We start from the raw sequence: 17205 nt of genomic DNA, 5'->3' as shown, positions 1-17205 counted from the left end.
CCCACAATCTGGGCATGTGCCCTTGACCGGAATTGAACCTGGGTCCCTTCAGTCTGCAGGTCCACGCTCTATCCACTGAGCCAAATCTGACAGGGCATCTACCTAGTCTTTTTTTTAAATATATTTTCATTGATTTCAGAGAGGAAGGGAGAGGGATAGAAACACCAATGATGAGAGAATCATTGATCAGCTGCCTCCTGCACACCCCCAACTGGGGATCGAGCCCGCAACCCGGGCACCAGGTGACCCAAGCTGGCTACCCAACTTGGCCCAAGCACAGACAATGGCTGAATGTCAGAATTGGAGCTTTATTTCCTTTCGGCTCACAGCAGACACGTTTGCAGAGGTGTTATATGCATTGCAATGGAGCTCATGGAGGGGGTGCAGTGGATCCCACCCCCTCCACCGGACCCTACAGGCAGGCCTCAAGACCCTGCCTCAGCCTTGGCAGTGTCCTGGTAGCAGAAGCCTTGGTCAGCAGCCTCGGCAGGAATACAAGCCCCACCTGCCTGGTTCTTCCCTGCACTTGGCCAGGCTGGGGGTAAAGTGCCAACGCCACCAGTGGAGTCCCTTCCCTGCCTCAGATCCTGGCCCTGCCCTACCAGCCCCTGCCTCGTTCCTTTCTGGGGGTGAAGGGTCTACACAGGTGTCCCTCCCTTAACCCAACCTGCAGCAGAGATCTCTGAGCTCAGAGTGGCCACCAGCTAGGGACCCGTATTTTATTCAAGCCTGGACCTTGGAGAACTTGCATAGGAGGTACAAGATCCTGCTCAAGGGCAGCACCTAGTGGCACATGACAGCACTGCCCACTGCAACCCCTCTTCAACCCCACTAGTCCAGGGCAGGGCTCCTGAGGGTTCCCAGCCAGATGCGCTTGGAAACCAGCAGAGGCAGAGGCAGTCAAATGGGCTTCTCCCCACACAGAACAGCACAGCGTCTGAGGGTGCTAAGGAGTCCTAGGGCTCTCTGGGGAAAGGGACGCTGGGCCCATGAGCCTTTTGCAACTACGACTACTCCATGTGGTCCCTACCTAGGGATGCTGGCCTGGAGCCCTAAGAGTTCAAAAAGACTGGAGAAAGGAACGAGGCAGGGGCTGGTAGGGCAGGGCCAGGAACTGAGGCAGGGAAGGGACTCCACTGGTGGCGTTGGCACTTCAGGAACTGCGTCATGAGAAACTTGCACCTGGCATTATGAGGGAGTGAAGAGGAGATGGCTCCACACTGGGGAGGGCTACAGAGTGGATGACAGCTCTTTACTCCTGTCCCCAGCTGCTTGACCCCCAAGACCTGCCTCACCCAGGGAGTTCCTGGGCCTCAAGAAAGAAACAGACCCAGCTTTTGCAGATGTTTCCTTTACTGCACCTAGGCAACATGCTTAGCCACAATGCCCTCCTACTCCCCATACTACCTCCAGACTGACACCTCAAGGGCTGGGTCATCTCCTCAGCTCTGGCCATGGTGCCAGTTCAGAGTCCAGAGTGCCCCAGCAAGGGACTGGGAAGAACAGTGCTCAGAGGCCCCCTCCACCACTGACCCTGGAGGAGCCACCTCCCATCTCTAGAGGGGGATCAAGCTCGCAACCCCGGCACCAGGTGACCCAAAGCTGGCTGCCCAACCTGGCCCAAGCACAGACAACGGCTGAATGTCAGAATCCGGGCTTCATTTCCTTTCAGCTCGCAGGAGAGGCCCATATCCAGCAGAGGCCCCTCCAATTCTGAGCCCTGGGGCATGCAGGGGCCCTCAGAAACCCGCCCTGAGGCTGGGTGTGCTGGGGTGGGCAGGGAGGGCCTGAAGATGGTGACCAGGCCCTGCTCCATGTCCTCTGACTGCCCTGCAGCCCCCTGACCCGGGACATGCAGGCTGCCACCCTGCCACTGGGCCAGGCATGAAGCATCTGGTCCACCATGGCCAGTCCATCTTGGAGGTACCAACCCTTTGCAGAGTTCAGAGTTCCAGAGATGACACTACCCCAGAAGCACCACCACCACCCCACCCCGTCACCATTGTTGTGAGAATGAGAGAGAGAGAGAGAGAGAGAGAGAGAGATGTGGGGGGATAGGGGAAGCTAAGCCAGAGGGAGACAGGCTGTGCAGAGGAGGCCCAGAACAGCATAGTCTTCCTGGGGCAGAGCCGGCCAAGCCCCTCCTCTCAGCAGTGAATTCTGGGCCCCATGAAGCACATCCCACCCAGTCCAGCCTCTTCCCATCTCAGCCCCAGCCCGGGAACTCTCTAGAGCCAGATAATGACAGAGGGCCTGGCTCCAGGGCTGTGAAGGGGACACCCACCACCAGAACCCTCTGGGCCCACCCCCCACATGTGGCCCTAGCGGAGGCCACATTCCACCTCCTGTTGCTTCTCCTGCTCCATGGCGCGTACAAGATCCTGCACAAACCGCATCTCGGAGGCCACCTGCTTGGCCAGAGCCTCGTAGCGGTTCTCAAGGCGGCTGAAGCGGCGCTTGAGCCCGCTGGCCCCTAGCAGGGCACCCTTGGCCTCCTCCTGGGCCTGCCGTTGGAGGGCCTCGGTCTTGTGTAGCTCTTGCCGCAGCCGTCGCAGGTCCTGGCCAATGCTCTCGTTCTCCTCCCTGTACCAGGCCTCCTTCTCTTCATAGATGGCTGTCAGTGCCTCGATGTCCTCATGGAAGAGCCGCCGGCTGTGCTCCAGCCCACGCAGGCCCTCCTCGGCCGCCGCCACCTCCTCCAGTACCTTGGAGAAGCGCTCGAAGTTGATGTAGGTGTTGTTGGGGGGCATGCTCGAATGTGACTTGATAGTGTACTCCTTGAGGCGGGCTGTCTTCAGGCGCCGTCGCTCCGGCTTCCGGCCACTGTCTTCCCTCCGCACATTCCGCCGCCTGATCGCCTGCAGGGGGAGAGAGAACACAGCCTGGAACAGGGGCAGGTGGTTGACCACCGAGGGCCGCATCCAGCCCTCTGCTTGCTTTTGTAAATAAAGTGTTGTTGGCACACAGACATGCTTATTTGCATGCATATGGTCATGGTGCTTTCCTGATACAAAGGCAGAGCTAATACTGATGCCAGGGACCACAGAGCAAAAAATATAGTGATTGGCCCTTTGCAGAAGGCTGCCAACTTTGGCCTAGAGGTGACCCCTTCTGAAAGTTTCTGTGGGAGGGAGCCCTGCTGCATGCAGAGGGACCAAGGATGCCAGCGGATGCCTCGGTGCGATGGCTCTGACACCATTTCAGGGAGTACCTCATCTCCCACTGCCCAGGGCACCACTCGGGGACCCTCCCTGGATGCTGAGGGCTTGTCCCAACTACCATCCCTCAGTGGGAGCAGCCCCCACCTCACCTTGATCCAGGAATGCTCCAGGCTCTGGGAGATAGTCATTCTCCTCCTGGAAAAGCAACCCCCCCCCAGCCCTGGTTAGTCATGTGTGTGCCACCTGCACCATCCTCCCCCCATGGAGCAGCGAGCAGGGAAGGGGTTTTCCAGGCTCTCCCTGCCTCAGTTCTGCTCTCAGCAGCCCGTCAAGGGCTGACTCAGACACCTGTCCCTGAGGACCCCCAACCCCTAAATTCACCCTTCCAGCCTGGCAGCAAGTCCCTGAAATGACCTTGAAATTATACACAATCCAGAGCACCCACTCGGCTAAGCCAACCACAAGGAGCCTGTCAAGGCCCCTTTGGGGGCATAGGCTCTGGGTCCTCAGTATTCCCTGAGAGATTAACAGGGGGGAGACCTAGTGCTGGGATCAAACAACAAACAACTCACAACGCAGGTACCCACAGGAGGGGCCGGGAAGGCCACAAGAATGGGCAGAATACACAGGGAGGGCTGCAGCCACAGAGAGCACCTCCCTGTGAATGGAGGCTCTGTGCTGCCAGGACTTTAGGTGGTTTTCCTAAAAAAAAAAGTAGCAACCTGGAATTTCATGTGAAACCCCAATTTTGAAGTTGGCAATGAATTAAAGCTTCTTAAGACACAGTGTGGGCCAACCTAAGCCATCCATTGCTATCTCCAGCCCAAAGCAGAAGCCAGTTACAAAGACGTGGTGACCTGGAGAGATGTCTTCTCGGCCACACCACCCATGCTGGGGAGACTCGTTTGGCCTTCCCTACAGGGCTGCCCTGACCCCTCTGCCCGGCTGTGCTTACTTGGGGTCCTTGACAAGCAGCCGGCGAATGAAGTCCTTGGCCAGCTCGCTGGTGTTGCTGAAGTACTCCTCATCGAAGTCATAGTTCACGGCTGAGATATTGGTCAGGGTCTCCTGCTTGGTCTCACCCAGGAATGGGGACGCGCCACTCAAACTGGAAGACAAACACGGGGCTCAGTGTCCCCTGCGTTTGTTCTATCACCAGGCTGCTGCCCGGGCTACCACCAAACTCTGAAGTGCTCACGAAGGGGCGCTCACGAAGGGGCCAACAGAGGAAGGTGGACCTTAAGCCCTAACCATCCCCCCTGGACCTTCCAACCAGCCCCCCACCCCCAGCTGCCAACCAGAAGGCAGTAAGAAGTCAACACCCAGTTAGACAGATGCTAAAACTTGTGAGTAAAAATCCTTGTGGAAGCTCAAAGTATCTCTGTAGATGCACAATCTCAAAGAATCTGGCCCAGAACATTTAGTGATTCCAGTGGAAAAAACAGTCACTTTCCAAGAGAATCTTGGCTGATGCCACCTAGCACACGGCCACCTAGCACCACTGGTGATGACACAGGTGTCACCTGCCTTCCTGATACTCTGCACTGAGTGGGCCACACCACCACCCCTGTGGGGCTCTGGGCAATTGACACTGACTTATGGTAGAAAACATATATTTGGTCTTCAGCCTGGTCCTTGGATACATGGCTCCCGTAATCCTTGGAATTTCCTAAAACATAATGATGGCGGGGCGGGGGGGGGGGGGGGCAGCAGGAAGTGTCAGGCGGGTACTCACAGGATATAGGTGATGACGCCAATGCTCCTAGAAGAGGACACACGAGAAGAGAAAGGTCAGCTTAGCTGTGGGGTGCAGCACCCTGACTCGCAGAGTTTCTACAGGGCAGGGGCCCAGAGCCCACAAGGCTCTTGGGCCAGCTGGGCAGCAGGTCTGTCAGCCCACAGGTCTGTCAGCCCTGCTCCCCTTCTCCTGTCCTGGGGTCTCAGGACTGGCTATTTAAACACCTTTGGCCACACCCTCCTGTCAAGGCTCAAAGGGGCCACAGTGAGGGCAGGGCAAACAGCACCATGGCCGCACAGTCCCTGCAGATCTGGGACCCAGTATAGGGCCAGCAGGATCGGCAAACTATTTTTTGTGTTGTTGTTTTTTTTATAGAAAAGCAAGCAATAATGTACTGACCACAGCAAACACACACTTAGGACAGTGAAACAAGGACCATTTCCCCCTGCTTGTAAATCTCATGGGGTCCCTTAGAGATTAGGGGATACGTGCCTGTGGGGAAAGGAGGAGAAGGGAATGGCACAGGTATGCTCCCGAGGGAGAACATACTGGGACCTTCATTTTCGGGGTTTTTTTTTTTGTTTGTTTTTTGTTTGTTTTTTTAATATATTTTATTGATTTTTTACAGAGAGGAAGAGAGAGGGATAGAGAGCTAGAAACATCGATGAGAGAGAAACATCGATCAGCTGCCTCTTGCACACCCCCTACTGGGGATGTGCCCACAACCAAGGTACATGCCCTTGACCGGAATCGAACCCGGGACCCTTGAGTCCGCAGGCCGACGCTCTATCCACTGAGCCAAACCGGTTTCGGCCATTTTCGGGGGTTTTAAAGGCTGGGCATTTAGGAGAGGTGTTAGGGTGAATCAATAGACTATTCATCAGCTTTATGCAGATGTACCAAAATGAGATTTATTCCCTTTATTTGTCTACCCTTTGGTTGTGGTAGGAAAATGGCACTAATTGGATTTCTGTTATCTGTCTCCCTGAATAGGATGATTTAAGCTATTTACCCTCTGGTTGGGAAGGAGAAGTGAAAACCATTTACTCTTTTTTTTTTTTCCCCCACCAAACTTTTCATTTACTTTTAAGTGTCCTTGTTTTAAGGAAGATAGGATTTACTAGGTGGCTGCAAACTGCTATTGATCTGTCTTAGTTTCCCTATTCCGCCTGTCCTGGAATGTTCCTAGCTTCTTACTATTCTATAACATCTTTACATGCTCTTCCTTCTGTGGCCTAATCTTCTTTTCTTATAAGGACACCAGTCATAACGGCTAGGGCCTACCCTAACGACCTCATTTTATTTCTCTATAGACACTATCCCCAAAGAGGAGATACCGAAGTTAGAATTTCTACATACGAATTTTGGAGGAATACAATTCAACCTGTAACAGTCACTAAAAATAAGGAAAGCCTGAGAAATTGTCACAACCAAGATAAAACCAAAGACACATGACAACTTAATACCCTAAATGGGATCCTGGGACACAAAAACCCTGGGTTAAAATTTAGAAAATATGAGTAAACAGAGACTTTAGTTAATAATAATGTATGAATATTGTGTCCATTAATAATGTATCCATTAATTGTGCGACAAATAAATCATAGTAATGCACATTAATAACAGGAGAAACTGTGTGTGTAATGGGGATTTGGGGTGATTATTTGGGAATTCTGTACTATTGCTTAATTTTTCTGTAAATCAAAATCTGTTCTATCCCAGCCGGTGTGCTCAGTGGTTGAGCATCATCCTGTGAACCAGGAGGTCACGGTTTGATACCCAGTCAGGGCATATGCCCAGGTTGCAGTCTCAATCCCCAGTGCGGCTGTGCAGGAGGCAGCCAATCAATACTTCTCTCTCATCACTGATGTTTCTATTTCTCTCTACCTCTATGAAATCAATAAAAATATTTCTTTAAAAAAAACTGTTCTAAAAAATAAAGCCTATTAGTTTTTTAAAAATTAAATATAGTCTCAAGAACATCTTAAAAGAACTGACTTACTGTTACTTTCATTATAGCCCCAGGATGCTTTACAAAGTAGTCACACAAATGAGTCCTTAGTGTTCTGGTTTGTTCTTATTGCTTTTGCCTTGCTACACTCCTATCAGAAATTCCAAGTTATTTTGCTCTTTTATGAAATAACCACCGACAATCAAAATTTGTCAATTGCCCATGATGATGTTCAGATGACAATAATATCCACCACAGGACAATACAACCAAAACATTGGACACTGCCTCTTTCACTAGTGAAACTTAACACATAATGCCCATCACTGGACAAAACAAGAAAAATACCAACTAAGGAAGCTCATTACAGTGAACAGAACGCATGTGCCCTTGGCTATGCCTGCGTAGTCAGAGCTGCACAGCACAAAAGGTCCAGATCCGGGCCCTCCTCCTCCTCCCCCCGCTGCACCCCGCTCCCCACAGTGGGTTCAGACAGCGCATGTGCAGTGCTTAACAGCAGGTCAGGAGCCCAAGAATTAGTCCCTTCTCATCTTAGAAGAAAACTCTCCTAGTTAAGAGAAACGGGTCATGAGCATACTCCTTCATGAAGAGGACTGGTTTGACTCACCAAGTCAGGCAGACGTCGGGGCTTTGGGGATGAGGTTCCAGCAGTAGCGCCAAGCAGCATTAGCAGCCTACATGTTTTAAGTTACGCTACCTTTGCCACAGAAACCGAGAAGGTTGTAACGCCCCGGCCAGCCCCACGTGTGATTGTTTTCCACCACTTACTCACTGTGGATATGGAACACAGTTGCCGCCACCATTCCTGTAATGCCTCTCCACCCCTTTCCCAAACTGTTTTTACAGAGGGTCAGACAGTGAGCATTTCAGGGCATTGTGAATATTTATGGGCCACTAATGGTCTGTCGCATATTTGTCTGCTTTTTTTTTTTTTATCCTCACCCAAGAACGAGGACATTTTCCATTGATTTTTAGGGAGAGTGGAAGAGAGAGGGAAAGACAGAGAGAAATATCGATGTGAGAGAAACGCATCGATTGGTTGACTCCTGACCAGGGCCCGGCCAGGGAGGAGCCTGCAACTGAGGTACGTACCCTGATAGGAATTGAACCCAGGACCCTTTGGTCTGCAGGCCAACACTCTATCCCTGAGCCAAACCGGCTAGGGCTCTGCTGTTTTTAATGCCCCTTTAAAAAAAGCTGAGACCACCACCCGAGCTCCTAGGCCTGTTCTGGCCACTGGGCTGCATTTGCTGAACCCTATTCTAAGGCAATGGTCCATCCTGCCTATGCCCCACAGCACCAAGACCATGGGATGGGCAATGCCCCAGCCTATAGCTCCTGGGGATGAGCAGGGGGAGATTCACAAGGAGCGGTCCCAGGTGTGTATGCTGGACTCAGCACTGGGCAGCTCTGGGTCCCCAAAGCTACCCCTGACTCACCACATGTCCGCCTCCAGACCTAGGGGTTCATAGTTGACAATCTCAGGAGCTGCAGGGACAGGGAAACAGAAGGCACAGGGTCAGGAACTGGTTGCATCTAAGGCCACACTGGGCACATAGCCAAGGGAAGCAGTACAGTTCCCCCCAACCCCTGAAGTGGTCACTCGGGAAAACACCCACAAATACACAGGCAGGGCCAGTTCTGAAGCAGGAAGGTTGGGACAGTGACAGCACCAACCCAAGGTCTTTTTGTTATTGTTAATCCTCACCCGAGGATATATTTTTCCACTGATTTTTAGAGAGAGTTGAAAGGAAGGAGGGAGGGCGGAGGGGGAAGGAAAGAGAGAGAGAGAGAAAGAGAAAGAAAGAAACTGGATTGGTTGCCTCCCTCAAGTGCCCCCACCTGGACCAGGGGATTGAACCTACAACCCAGGAATCGAACCTGCAACCCTTTGGTGCGTGGGTCAATGCTCTAAACACTGAGGTCTTGAGCTTCCCCTTGCCCAATGCCAGGGCACCTGAGGGCAGTGAGTCAGACATCCAGGGACCAGGCCCACCTCACCCTACACTGCTGGAAATCCTTGAATACACCTACCCAAGCCCCAGCCCCTGTTGCACCAGGCAGGGCCTTACCAACAAATTCTGGGGTGCCAAAGATGTTTTTGAACTCGTTCCCGGCTTCAATCTTGTGAGCGATGCCAAAGTCAATAAGCTTGATTCGTGGGTTGGGCACGTTCTTGTCTAGGAGCATGATGTTTTCGGGCTGGGTTGGGGAAGGGAGAGCAGGGCAGTGGGAGGAGGATCTGCTGCTTCTGCTGGCCTGGCATCTCTGGGAACAGCACCTGGAATTTCCCTAGGCACCCCCCAACTCCCAGCCCGTGGGGTGTGGGCAGGCTGATGCCACCCTGAGGGTCCAGGCCTGAGCAGGTCCCTCTCCTCAACTTCCAGAGCATCACAGGTCCAGGAGGTGTACATTCTGTGCCCATGAAAGTAGAACCCTCTCTTGAGCCCCCATCCTCACCTGCGCCGGCCAGCCAGGCTGGTCCAGAGCTTCCCAGTGGGGCTTACCTTGAGGTCAAAGTGGGCGATGCGCTTGGAGTGTAGGTAGTGGACGCCATCCAGGATCTGCTTAAGGAACTGAGTGGCCTCGTCCTCCGTCAGCGACTCCTTCTCGGCCAGGAAATCAAAGAGCTCCCCACCAGAGACCAGCTCCAGGATGAGCACCACATCGGTCTTATTCTCAAAGATGTCGTGTAGTGTGATGATGTTGGGGTGCCGAATCTCCCGCAGGATGTTCACCTCCCGCTCGATCTCCTCCCGGCTGACCCCCCGCCGGCTGGATGACAGGCGGCGTTTCTTGATGAACTTGGCTGCATACTCCTTCCCAGTGCCCTTCTGCCGGCATTTCCGCACAATGGCAAACTGGCCGCTGCAGGGACAGAGGGGGAAGGGAGGTGACCAGAGCATCAAGAGGGACCTAGGCCCGCCACCCTCTCCTGGGGCACCATGTAGATGCAAGTCCCCACTGCGTCCAAGGTGTACCCAGTAGGTATGCTGCTATGTGAGTGCAAAGCGCACAAGACACAATGGCTGCCTGGCATTTTTTGCAACAGTGAAAAAAATAAAAACAGCTCAATGTTTACCAAGAGAGAACTGAAATCCATCATGGAAATAAATCCAGTGGAATTTTACACCATCATGAAAAAGAATGAAGGCAACTCTTTAAGCCCAGTGAAAAAAAACACCTGCAAAATGACACATAGAATGAGATCTTTTTGTTTAAAAATGGTATATATTGTATCCATAGATACAGATATATGTATGTATGTATATGTAGAAAATAAGGTCTGAAAGACACACACCAAGCTTTTAACAACAGCCGTCTCTGAGGATTGGGATGGAGGAAATAAGGGCCAGCAAAGAGGGTTTCTTATTTATTTTATACAATTCCATACTGATTCAACTTTTTATAGTATATTTCATTATTTTAAAAACCTAAGAAAAAAGAAAGAGCCAATGCCTTCAAGAGAGCTTCTTATTTAACAGGCAGATTGAAAGAAATGCACACATTTTCTTGTTTCTTATTTATTGATTTTATAGCGAGAGGGTAAGGGAGAGACTGATTTGCTGTTCTACTTATTTATGCATTCTTTGATTGATTCTTGTATGTGCCCTGACTGGGGATCCAATTTGCAACTTGGAGTATTGGGATGACACTAACCAACTGAGCTACCTGGCCAGGGTCAAAAATGCACACAACTTTCAAAACAAGAGAAGAGTGAGGATGCGGAGAAATTAGAATGGTCACACACAGCTGGTGGGAATGCAAAACGGGGCAGCTGCTGTGGAAAAGTCTGGTGGTTTTTCAAATGGTTAACACAGAATTACCATCTGACCTAGCAATTCCACTCCCTGGTATGTATCTAAGAGAAATGAAAACATGTGTCCACACAAAAACCTGCACACAAATGTTCATAGCAGCATGATTCCCAACAGCCAAAAGATGGAAACAACATGTTTCTGTCCATCAACACATGAACAGATGTGGTCCATCCACACAGGGGAACATTACCTATGTGAGCATGAAAAGGAGTGAAGCACTGACACTCGCTACAATGTAGATGGACCTTGAAATCATGACGCTCCGTGAGAGAAGCCAGACACAAAAGGCCACACAGTGTGTGATTCTATTTACGCGAAATGGGAACAGGCAAATTCAGAGACAGAACTGGGATAGTGGTTGTCAGGGGCTGGGGAAAGGGGATGGGGTGACTGCTAATGGGGAGATTAAATGTCCTAAAAATAGTCTTGATGGTTGCAGAACACTGTGAATGTACTGAAGATCATGAAATTATGCATTTTTAAATGAGTAAACTGTATGCTATTTAATTATATCTGAAGAGCATATTTTTCCATTGATTTTTAGAGAGAATGGAAGAGAGGGGAAGAGAGAGAACATCGATGTGAGAGAGACACATCGATTGGTTGCCTCCACACACACCCCGACCAGGGCCGGGGATCGAGCCTGCAACCGAGGTACATACCCTTGACCGGAATCGAACCTGGGACCCTTCAATACACACTAATGCTTTATCCACTGAACCAAATTGGCTAGGGCAAGATAGCTGTTATTTAAAAGAGAGATAAATTCTATGTACTGCACTCCAGAGAGCTATCCAATGTCCAAGCTATTGTTTTAAAATATATTTTTTATTGATTTCAGAGAGGAAGGGAGAGGGAAAGATAGAACATTAATGATGAGAATCATTGCTCAGCTGCCTCCTGCTCGGACTGATGCTCTATCCACTGAGCCAAACCGGCGAGGGTCAATGTCCAAACTATTTTGCTACCTAGGAACTTAGTTACATTAACTTGCTTTAACTCAGAAGTTGACTAAAAAAGGCCAAACAGTAAATATATTAAGCTGTATGGGCCACATACACAATTGTGATCTCTGTCACAATCTTTCTGTGTTCTTACAACCCTTTAAAAAAATAAAAAAGCACCCTGGCCGGTGTTGCTCAGTAGTTAAGATTGTTAGGGCGTATGCAGGAGGCAACCAGTCAATGTGTCCTATTCACATTGATGTTTCTCTCTCTCTCCCTCCCTCCCTCCTTCCTACTCTCTCTAAAAATCAATGGAGCCCAGCAGGCGTGGCTCAGTGGTTGAGCATCTACCTATGAACCAGGAGGTCACGGTTCGATTCCTGGTCAGGGCACGATTCCAGGTTGTGGGCTTGTTTCCCAGTGGGGGGCATGCAGGAGGCTGCCGATCAATGATTCTCTCTCATTATTGATGTTTCTATCGCTCTCTCCCTCTCCCTTCCTCTCTGAAATCAATTAAAAAAAAAACAAAAAACTCAGACGTCCAAAGGACAACTACAATTTATACAAGGTGCAACGTGGTATGCAGTGATATGTGTCATTAATCCTTCACTTCATTTATCGCTGAGAATGTTCTGGACCAGTGGTCGGCAAACTCATTAGTCAACAGAGCCAAATATCAACAGTACAACGATTGAAATTTCTTTTGAGAGCCAAATTTTTTAAACTTAAACTTCTTCTAATGCCACTTCTTCAAAATAGACTCGCCCAGGCCATGGTATTTTGTGGAAGAGCCACACTCAAGGGGCCAAAGAGCCGCATGTGGCTCGCGAGCCGCAGTTTGCCGACCACGGTTCTGGACCATTACATACAGTGGTGCTGTCCAAGGTAGCAGCCACTGGCCACACAGCAGCTGTCAGGCCCGTGTAAATTGAAATGTACTGTGAGCATACAATACAAACTAGATTTCAAAGGCTTCATAAAAAAAAAAAAAAAGTGAGCCCAGCTGGTATGGCTTAGTGGTTGAGTGTCAACCTATGAACCAGGAGGTCATGGTTCAAATCCTGGTCAGGGCACATGCCTGGGTTGCCAGCTAGATCCCCAGTGGGGGCTATGCAGGAGGCAGCCGATCAATGACTCTCTCTCATCACTGATGTTTCTATCTCTCTCCCTCTCCCTTCCTCTCTGAAATCAATAAAAATACATATTTTTTAAAGTGATAAAAGTTTTCACTAATGATTTTATAGCGATTACAAGCAAAATGATAATAGTTTGATCAACAAGGTTAAATAAAGTATGTCGTTAGAATTATTAAAATAATTTTTTTATGTTTTTCTTTATTGATTTCAGAGAGAAAGGGAAAGGAAGAGAGATAAAAAACATCAATGATGCCGAAACCGGTTTGGCTCAGTGGATAGAGCGTCGGCCTGCGGACTCAAGGGTCCCAGGTTCGATTCCGGTCAAGGGCATGTACCTTGGTTGCGGGCACATCCCCAGTGGGGGGTGTGCAAGAGGCAGCTGATGGATGTTTCTCATTGATGTTTCTAACTCTCTATCCCTCTCTCTTCCACTCTGTAAAAAATCAATAAAATATTTTAAAAAAAAACAACATCAATGATGAATGTAATACTTTAAACAATAAAATAAACTGTAAAAAAAAACACACAACATCAATGATGAGCGAGAATCATTGATTGGCTGCCTCCTGCACATCCCCTACTGGGGCTCAAGCTCACAACCAGGGCATGTGCCCTTGGCTGGAATCGAAGCGGGACCCTTCAATCCACAGGCCAACACTCTATCTACTGAGCAAAACAAGCTAGGGCCGTGGTCGGCAAACTGCGGCTCGCGAGCCACATGCGGCTCTTTGGCCCCTTGAGTGTGGCTCTTCCGCAAAATACCACAGCCTGGGTGAGTCTATTTTGAAGAAGTGGCGTTAGAAGAAGTTTAAGTTTAAAAAATTTGGCTCTCGCCGAAACCGGTTTGGCTCAGTGGATAGAGCGTCGGCCTGCGGACTGAAAGGTCCCAGGTTCGATTCCGATCAAGGGCATGTACCTTGGTTGCGGGGACATCCCCAGTGGGGGTTGTGCAGGAGGCAGCTGGTCGATGTTTATCATCGATGTTTCCAACTCTCTATCCCTCTCTCTTCCTCTCTGTGAAAAATCAATAAAATGTTTTTTTTTTTTTAAATTTGGCTCTCAAAAGAAATTTCAATTGTTGTACTGTTGATATTTGGCTCTGTTGACTAATGAGTTTGCCGACCACTGGGCTAGGGCATAAAATTATTAAAATTGACACAGCTTTAAAATTTTCAATTAAACTTCAATAAATTTCCTATGTGGCTCACATTATACAAGTTGCCTAGCTCTTTTGTTGTTTTTTCATTGACTTTTAGAGAGAGGGGAATGGGGGGTGGTGGGGAGACATCAATGTGAGAAAGAAAAATCATTCATTTGCCTCCTACACACACCCCAACCGAGGCCAAGGAATGAACCTGAAACCTAGGTATGTGCCCTGACGGGGAACTGATGGTGAGGCTTTCTGGTGTACGGGATGATGCTCCAACCAACCGAGCCACACTAACCAGAGCTGCCTGGCTCTTTCAACGGCTGCACAATATTCCACCCACCGATGAAGGGGCTGTGATAACCACTAAAGAGGCTTCCCATTTTTTGCTCATATAAAATCTTTATAGCAACTATTCCTGTTTCCAGGTCATGGGGCCATGTATGTATATATTCCCACTGAATTAATTCAGTAGAATCGGTGCGTTAAAGGGAATATACAGAGGACATTTTGCTGATTTTTACCAAACAACCCTCAGCGGGAGATTCTCATACATTTTCAACAATAAAGTTTGAGATTGGGAGGCAGGGGGAGGGAGAGACTTCATTCCCTACCACTCAAAACAGAAAATTCCTAAAGGAGAGACTTCAGAATCCCAAAGGAGCCTGCAAAGGCCTGATGCAGGGCTCAGTTATTTACATTCCCGTCTGGTGACATCATGGGGCCTTGGCCAGCAGCAAACTCACCAAATAAGGTTTCAGGCTGGGGATGGGGGGGGGAGGGGGGAGGTGGGGAGGGTGCCTGGCTGGTCTGGGGCAAGTGGGGGAGCAAACTCCCAAGGGACACTCCAAGGTCCAGCCAGGCAGGAAATCAGCTGCCTGGCTGGCAGGGGAAACCTCCTCTCTCTCCCATAAGAATGCTACACAATTGGCAGGAGATTGGGCCCAGGCAGGAGGCCTTCCCTGGAAATGCCAAGAACTGGGAGACTCAAGTACTCCCCCCTAAGAGAGGATTGAAGAGAGGGAGACCTCTACCAACTAAACCTGCTAATAGCTACATATGCCAGGCATTGTGTTAGGTGCCATATGTACTCAATTATGTTTCTTCCCAAAGGAAATGCTCAAAGGATGTCAGAGCAAGGACTCCCAGCCAGGATGTCTGATTCCGAAGCCCAAACTCATTCCACCAGCACATGAACTTGACTCACTTCTTGGAGGGTAGGATACAGGACATAAGGGGACATACTGTCCAGAAAACCCCGGAGTGCCTTTCTCCTACCCCGGAGCCTTGTCAGAGGGGCCTGCTCACCTGCCCAGCTCCTCCCCCATCTCATAATGGTCTTCCACATCTTCCTGCCTGAATGTGGACATGGTAGCCGATCTGCCTTCCAGCACCTTCCACGCCAGTGAAAGCCCAGTCACTGCAGCCTGGGGACAGGACCTCGGGAAGTCCCCTACCAAGTGACCCTGGAGGAGACAGGGTAATAGGGAAGAAAGAGTGAGATGCTAGCCATAATTCCCGGCAAACAGAGCAACCTGCTCACCAACCATAGGTTTCACATCACTCCAAGCTGAAGTTCCACGGTTTCTAGGAAGGGCACTTGCATGTGTCATCTCATTTTGACACCAAACAACCCAAAAGGTCGCCGAGTCAGTCAGCCCCCCTGTGCCACCTTGCTCCCATCACTCCCACCAGCCATACACCTCCTTACACACTGCCCTAGCCTTTTTCTAGGCTTCTCCCAGAGCCCCCACACATCCCTAAAAGTTCCGCCACATACGTCACAGCCCCAAACCCTGAACTCCCTCACCCCCTGCCCAACTTTCTAGTTCTAGCCTCAACACGCTCCCATCCTTCCTGCCCATCAGCAACCTCAACTCCTCTTCGTCCTTACCCATTTCCCCCCACACCTCAGCTAGTCTCTGAAGACCCTCCTCAGCGGTGTGCTCCCCAAGTCTTGAATTCCCCAGGGAATGGGCAATGGCTTCCAAACTCTTGCAAGCCTCCTACCCATTCTTGCCTACCCCTGACTTTCACCGTCCGTCCTAGCAAGACTAACCTCTTCCCTCTCCTCAAAGGCACCCCTCCTGGTATGAAAGGCCTCCACCCCTGTCTCCTTCACTCCAAACGGGGCCCGCAAAGGATCAATCTGTCTTCTCCATTGTCCTTCGCCCCCAACCTACGCGTAAGCTCCAAGGTAGACCCTGATAGCCCCCTTCATAGATAGCTCCAAGGGTCCCAACCCGTAATGTCTCTGCTCAAGCTACCCCGAGGCCGCCACGCCCCCCGCAGGCCCGGACCCAGACCCTTTACCGCTCTCCAAACGCCCCATCCAGACCTCCCCAAGTGTTCTCCATACCCGCAGACCTCGAATGGAATCCGCTCTTCACCTTCCACAGCTCGGAGCCCCGCCGTTCCCTTCGCCGCGCTGACGCCCGTAACGCGCTGATCCGCGCCGACGTCACCGCGTCTGTCAGTGCCCGGCCCTGGGAAGAGGAATCCACCGCCCATTGGTCAGCGCGCCCGCCACTCGTGATGCCCCGCCCTCTGCTGCCTTCCAGGCCCAGGCCCTCTGGCGTCCGGCTATCCACACCCGGATGCCGCCTCGCCATTGGCCTACAGGCTTGCCTTCATGCAGCTGATTGGCCGTAATGAACGCCGGTCAAACTTATGCTCTCCTCTGACGGGGGCTCTGAAGCTGGGAGGCGGGATGCTGAAGTCCAGCATCCCGCTTCCTGCCTTTCCTGGGCCACTAGATACGGGAATCCAAGGCCTAGTTCCGGTAATGGCAGCTCCTGGGGTGGGCTCCGGGGCTGCTTTAGTCCCTGAGTGGCAGTAAAATGTTCTCATCCACATTCCAAATGCATAAATAAAAATGCATATGAGGAGGTCAGTCAAATGTTGCCATTTATGCTTGAAGATCCTTCTGTGATTCCTGTCTGTCTCAAGATAGATGATAAAAAAAGGCTAGCGCCCTAGCTGGTTTGGCTCTGTGGATAGAGCCACGACCTGCGGACTTAAGGGTCCCAGGTTAGATTCTGGTCAAGGGCACATGCCCAGGTTGCCGGCTCGATCCCCAGTGGGGGTCGTGCAGGAGGCAGCCAATCAATGGTTCTCTCTCATCATTGATGTTTCTATCTCTCCCTCTTCCTTCCTCTCTGAAATCAATAAAAATATATTAAAAAAAAAAAAAAGCTAGCATTTACTGAGCCTTAGTATGTACTAATCAGTAAACTGAGTTAAAATATATTAAAATTTCTTCCTTTCTACAGTCAGGGAAACTGACA

General features: G+C 50.4%; 1 protein-coding gene across 4 annotated transcripts; it reads right to left on the bottom strand.

The window, feature by feature from the left end:
• Window positions 1-288: 288 nt before the first annotated feature.
• On the bottom strand, window positions 289-16365 carry DAPK3 (death associated protein kinase 3). 4 transcript variants are annotated; one of them, XM_008150621.3, is made up of 9 exons: window positions 16286-16365; window positions 15227-15384; window positions 9378-9738; window positions 8943-9072; window positions 8310-8358; window positions 4897-4923; window positions 4117-4269; window positions 3311-3356; window positions 289-2858 (listed from the first exon to the last, which is right to left on the bottom strand). In XM_008150621.3, exons 2-9 carry the CDS (start codon window positions 15286-15288, stop codon window positions 2322-2324), a joined length of 1365 nt encoding a protein of 454 aa, XP_008148843.1. In that variant the 5' UTR covers window positions 15289-15384; window positions 16286-16365; the 3' UTR covers window positions 289-2321. The 4 variants fall into 4 exon arrangements, with proteins under 4 accessions (XP_008148843.1, XP_054573484.1, XP_028015016.1 ...); XM_054717509.1 differs by having other exon boundaries at window positions 16309-16355; XM_028159215.2 differs by having other exon boundaries at window positions 16278-16350.
• Window positions 16366-17205: the final 840 nt, after the last annotated feature.

This window comes from Eptesicus fuscus, chromosome 6, assembly GCF_027574615.1.
Source record: "Eptesicus fuscus isolate TK198812 chromosome 6, DD_ASM_mEF_20220401, whole genome shotgun sequence".
Taxonomy (NCBI): domain Eukaryota; kingdom Metazoa; phylum Chordata; class Mammalia; order Chiroptera; family Vespertilionidae; genus Eptesicus; species Eptesicus fuscus.
The sequence above is the reverse complement of the archived record's forward strand: the minus strand, read 5'-3'. Positions and strand labels throughout refer to the sequence as shown.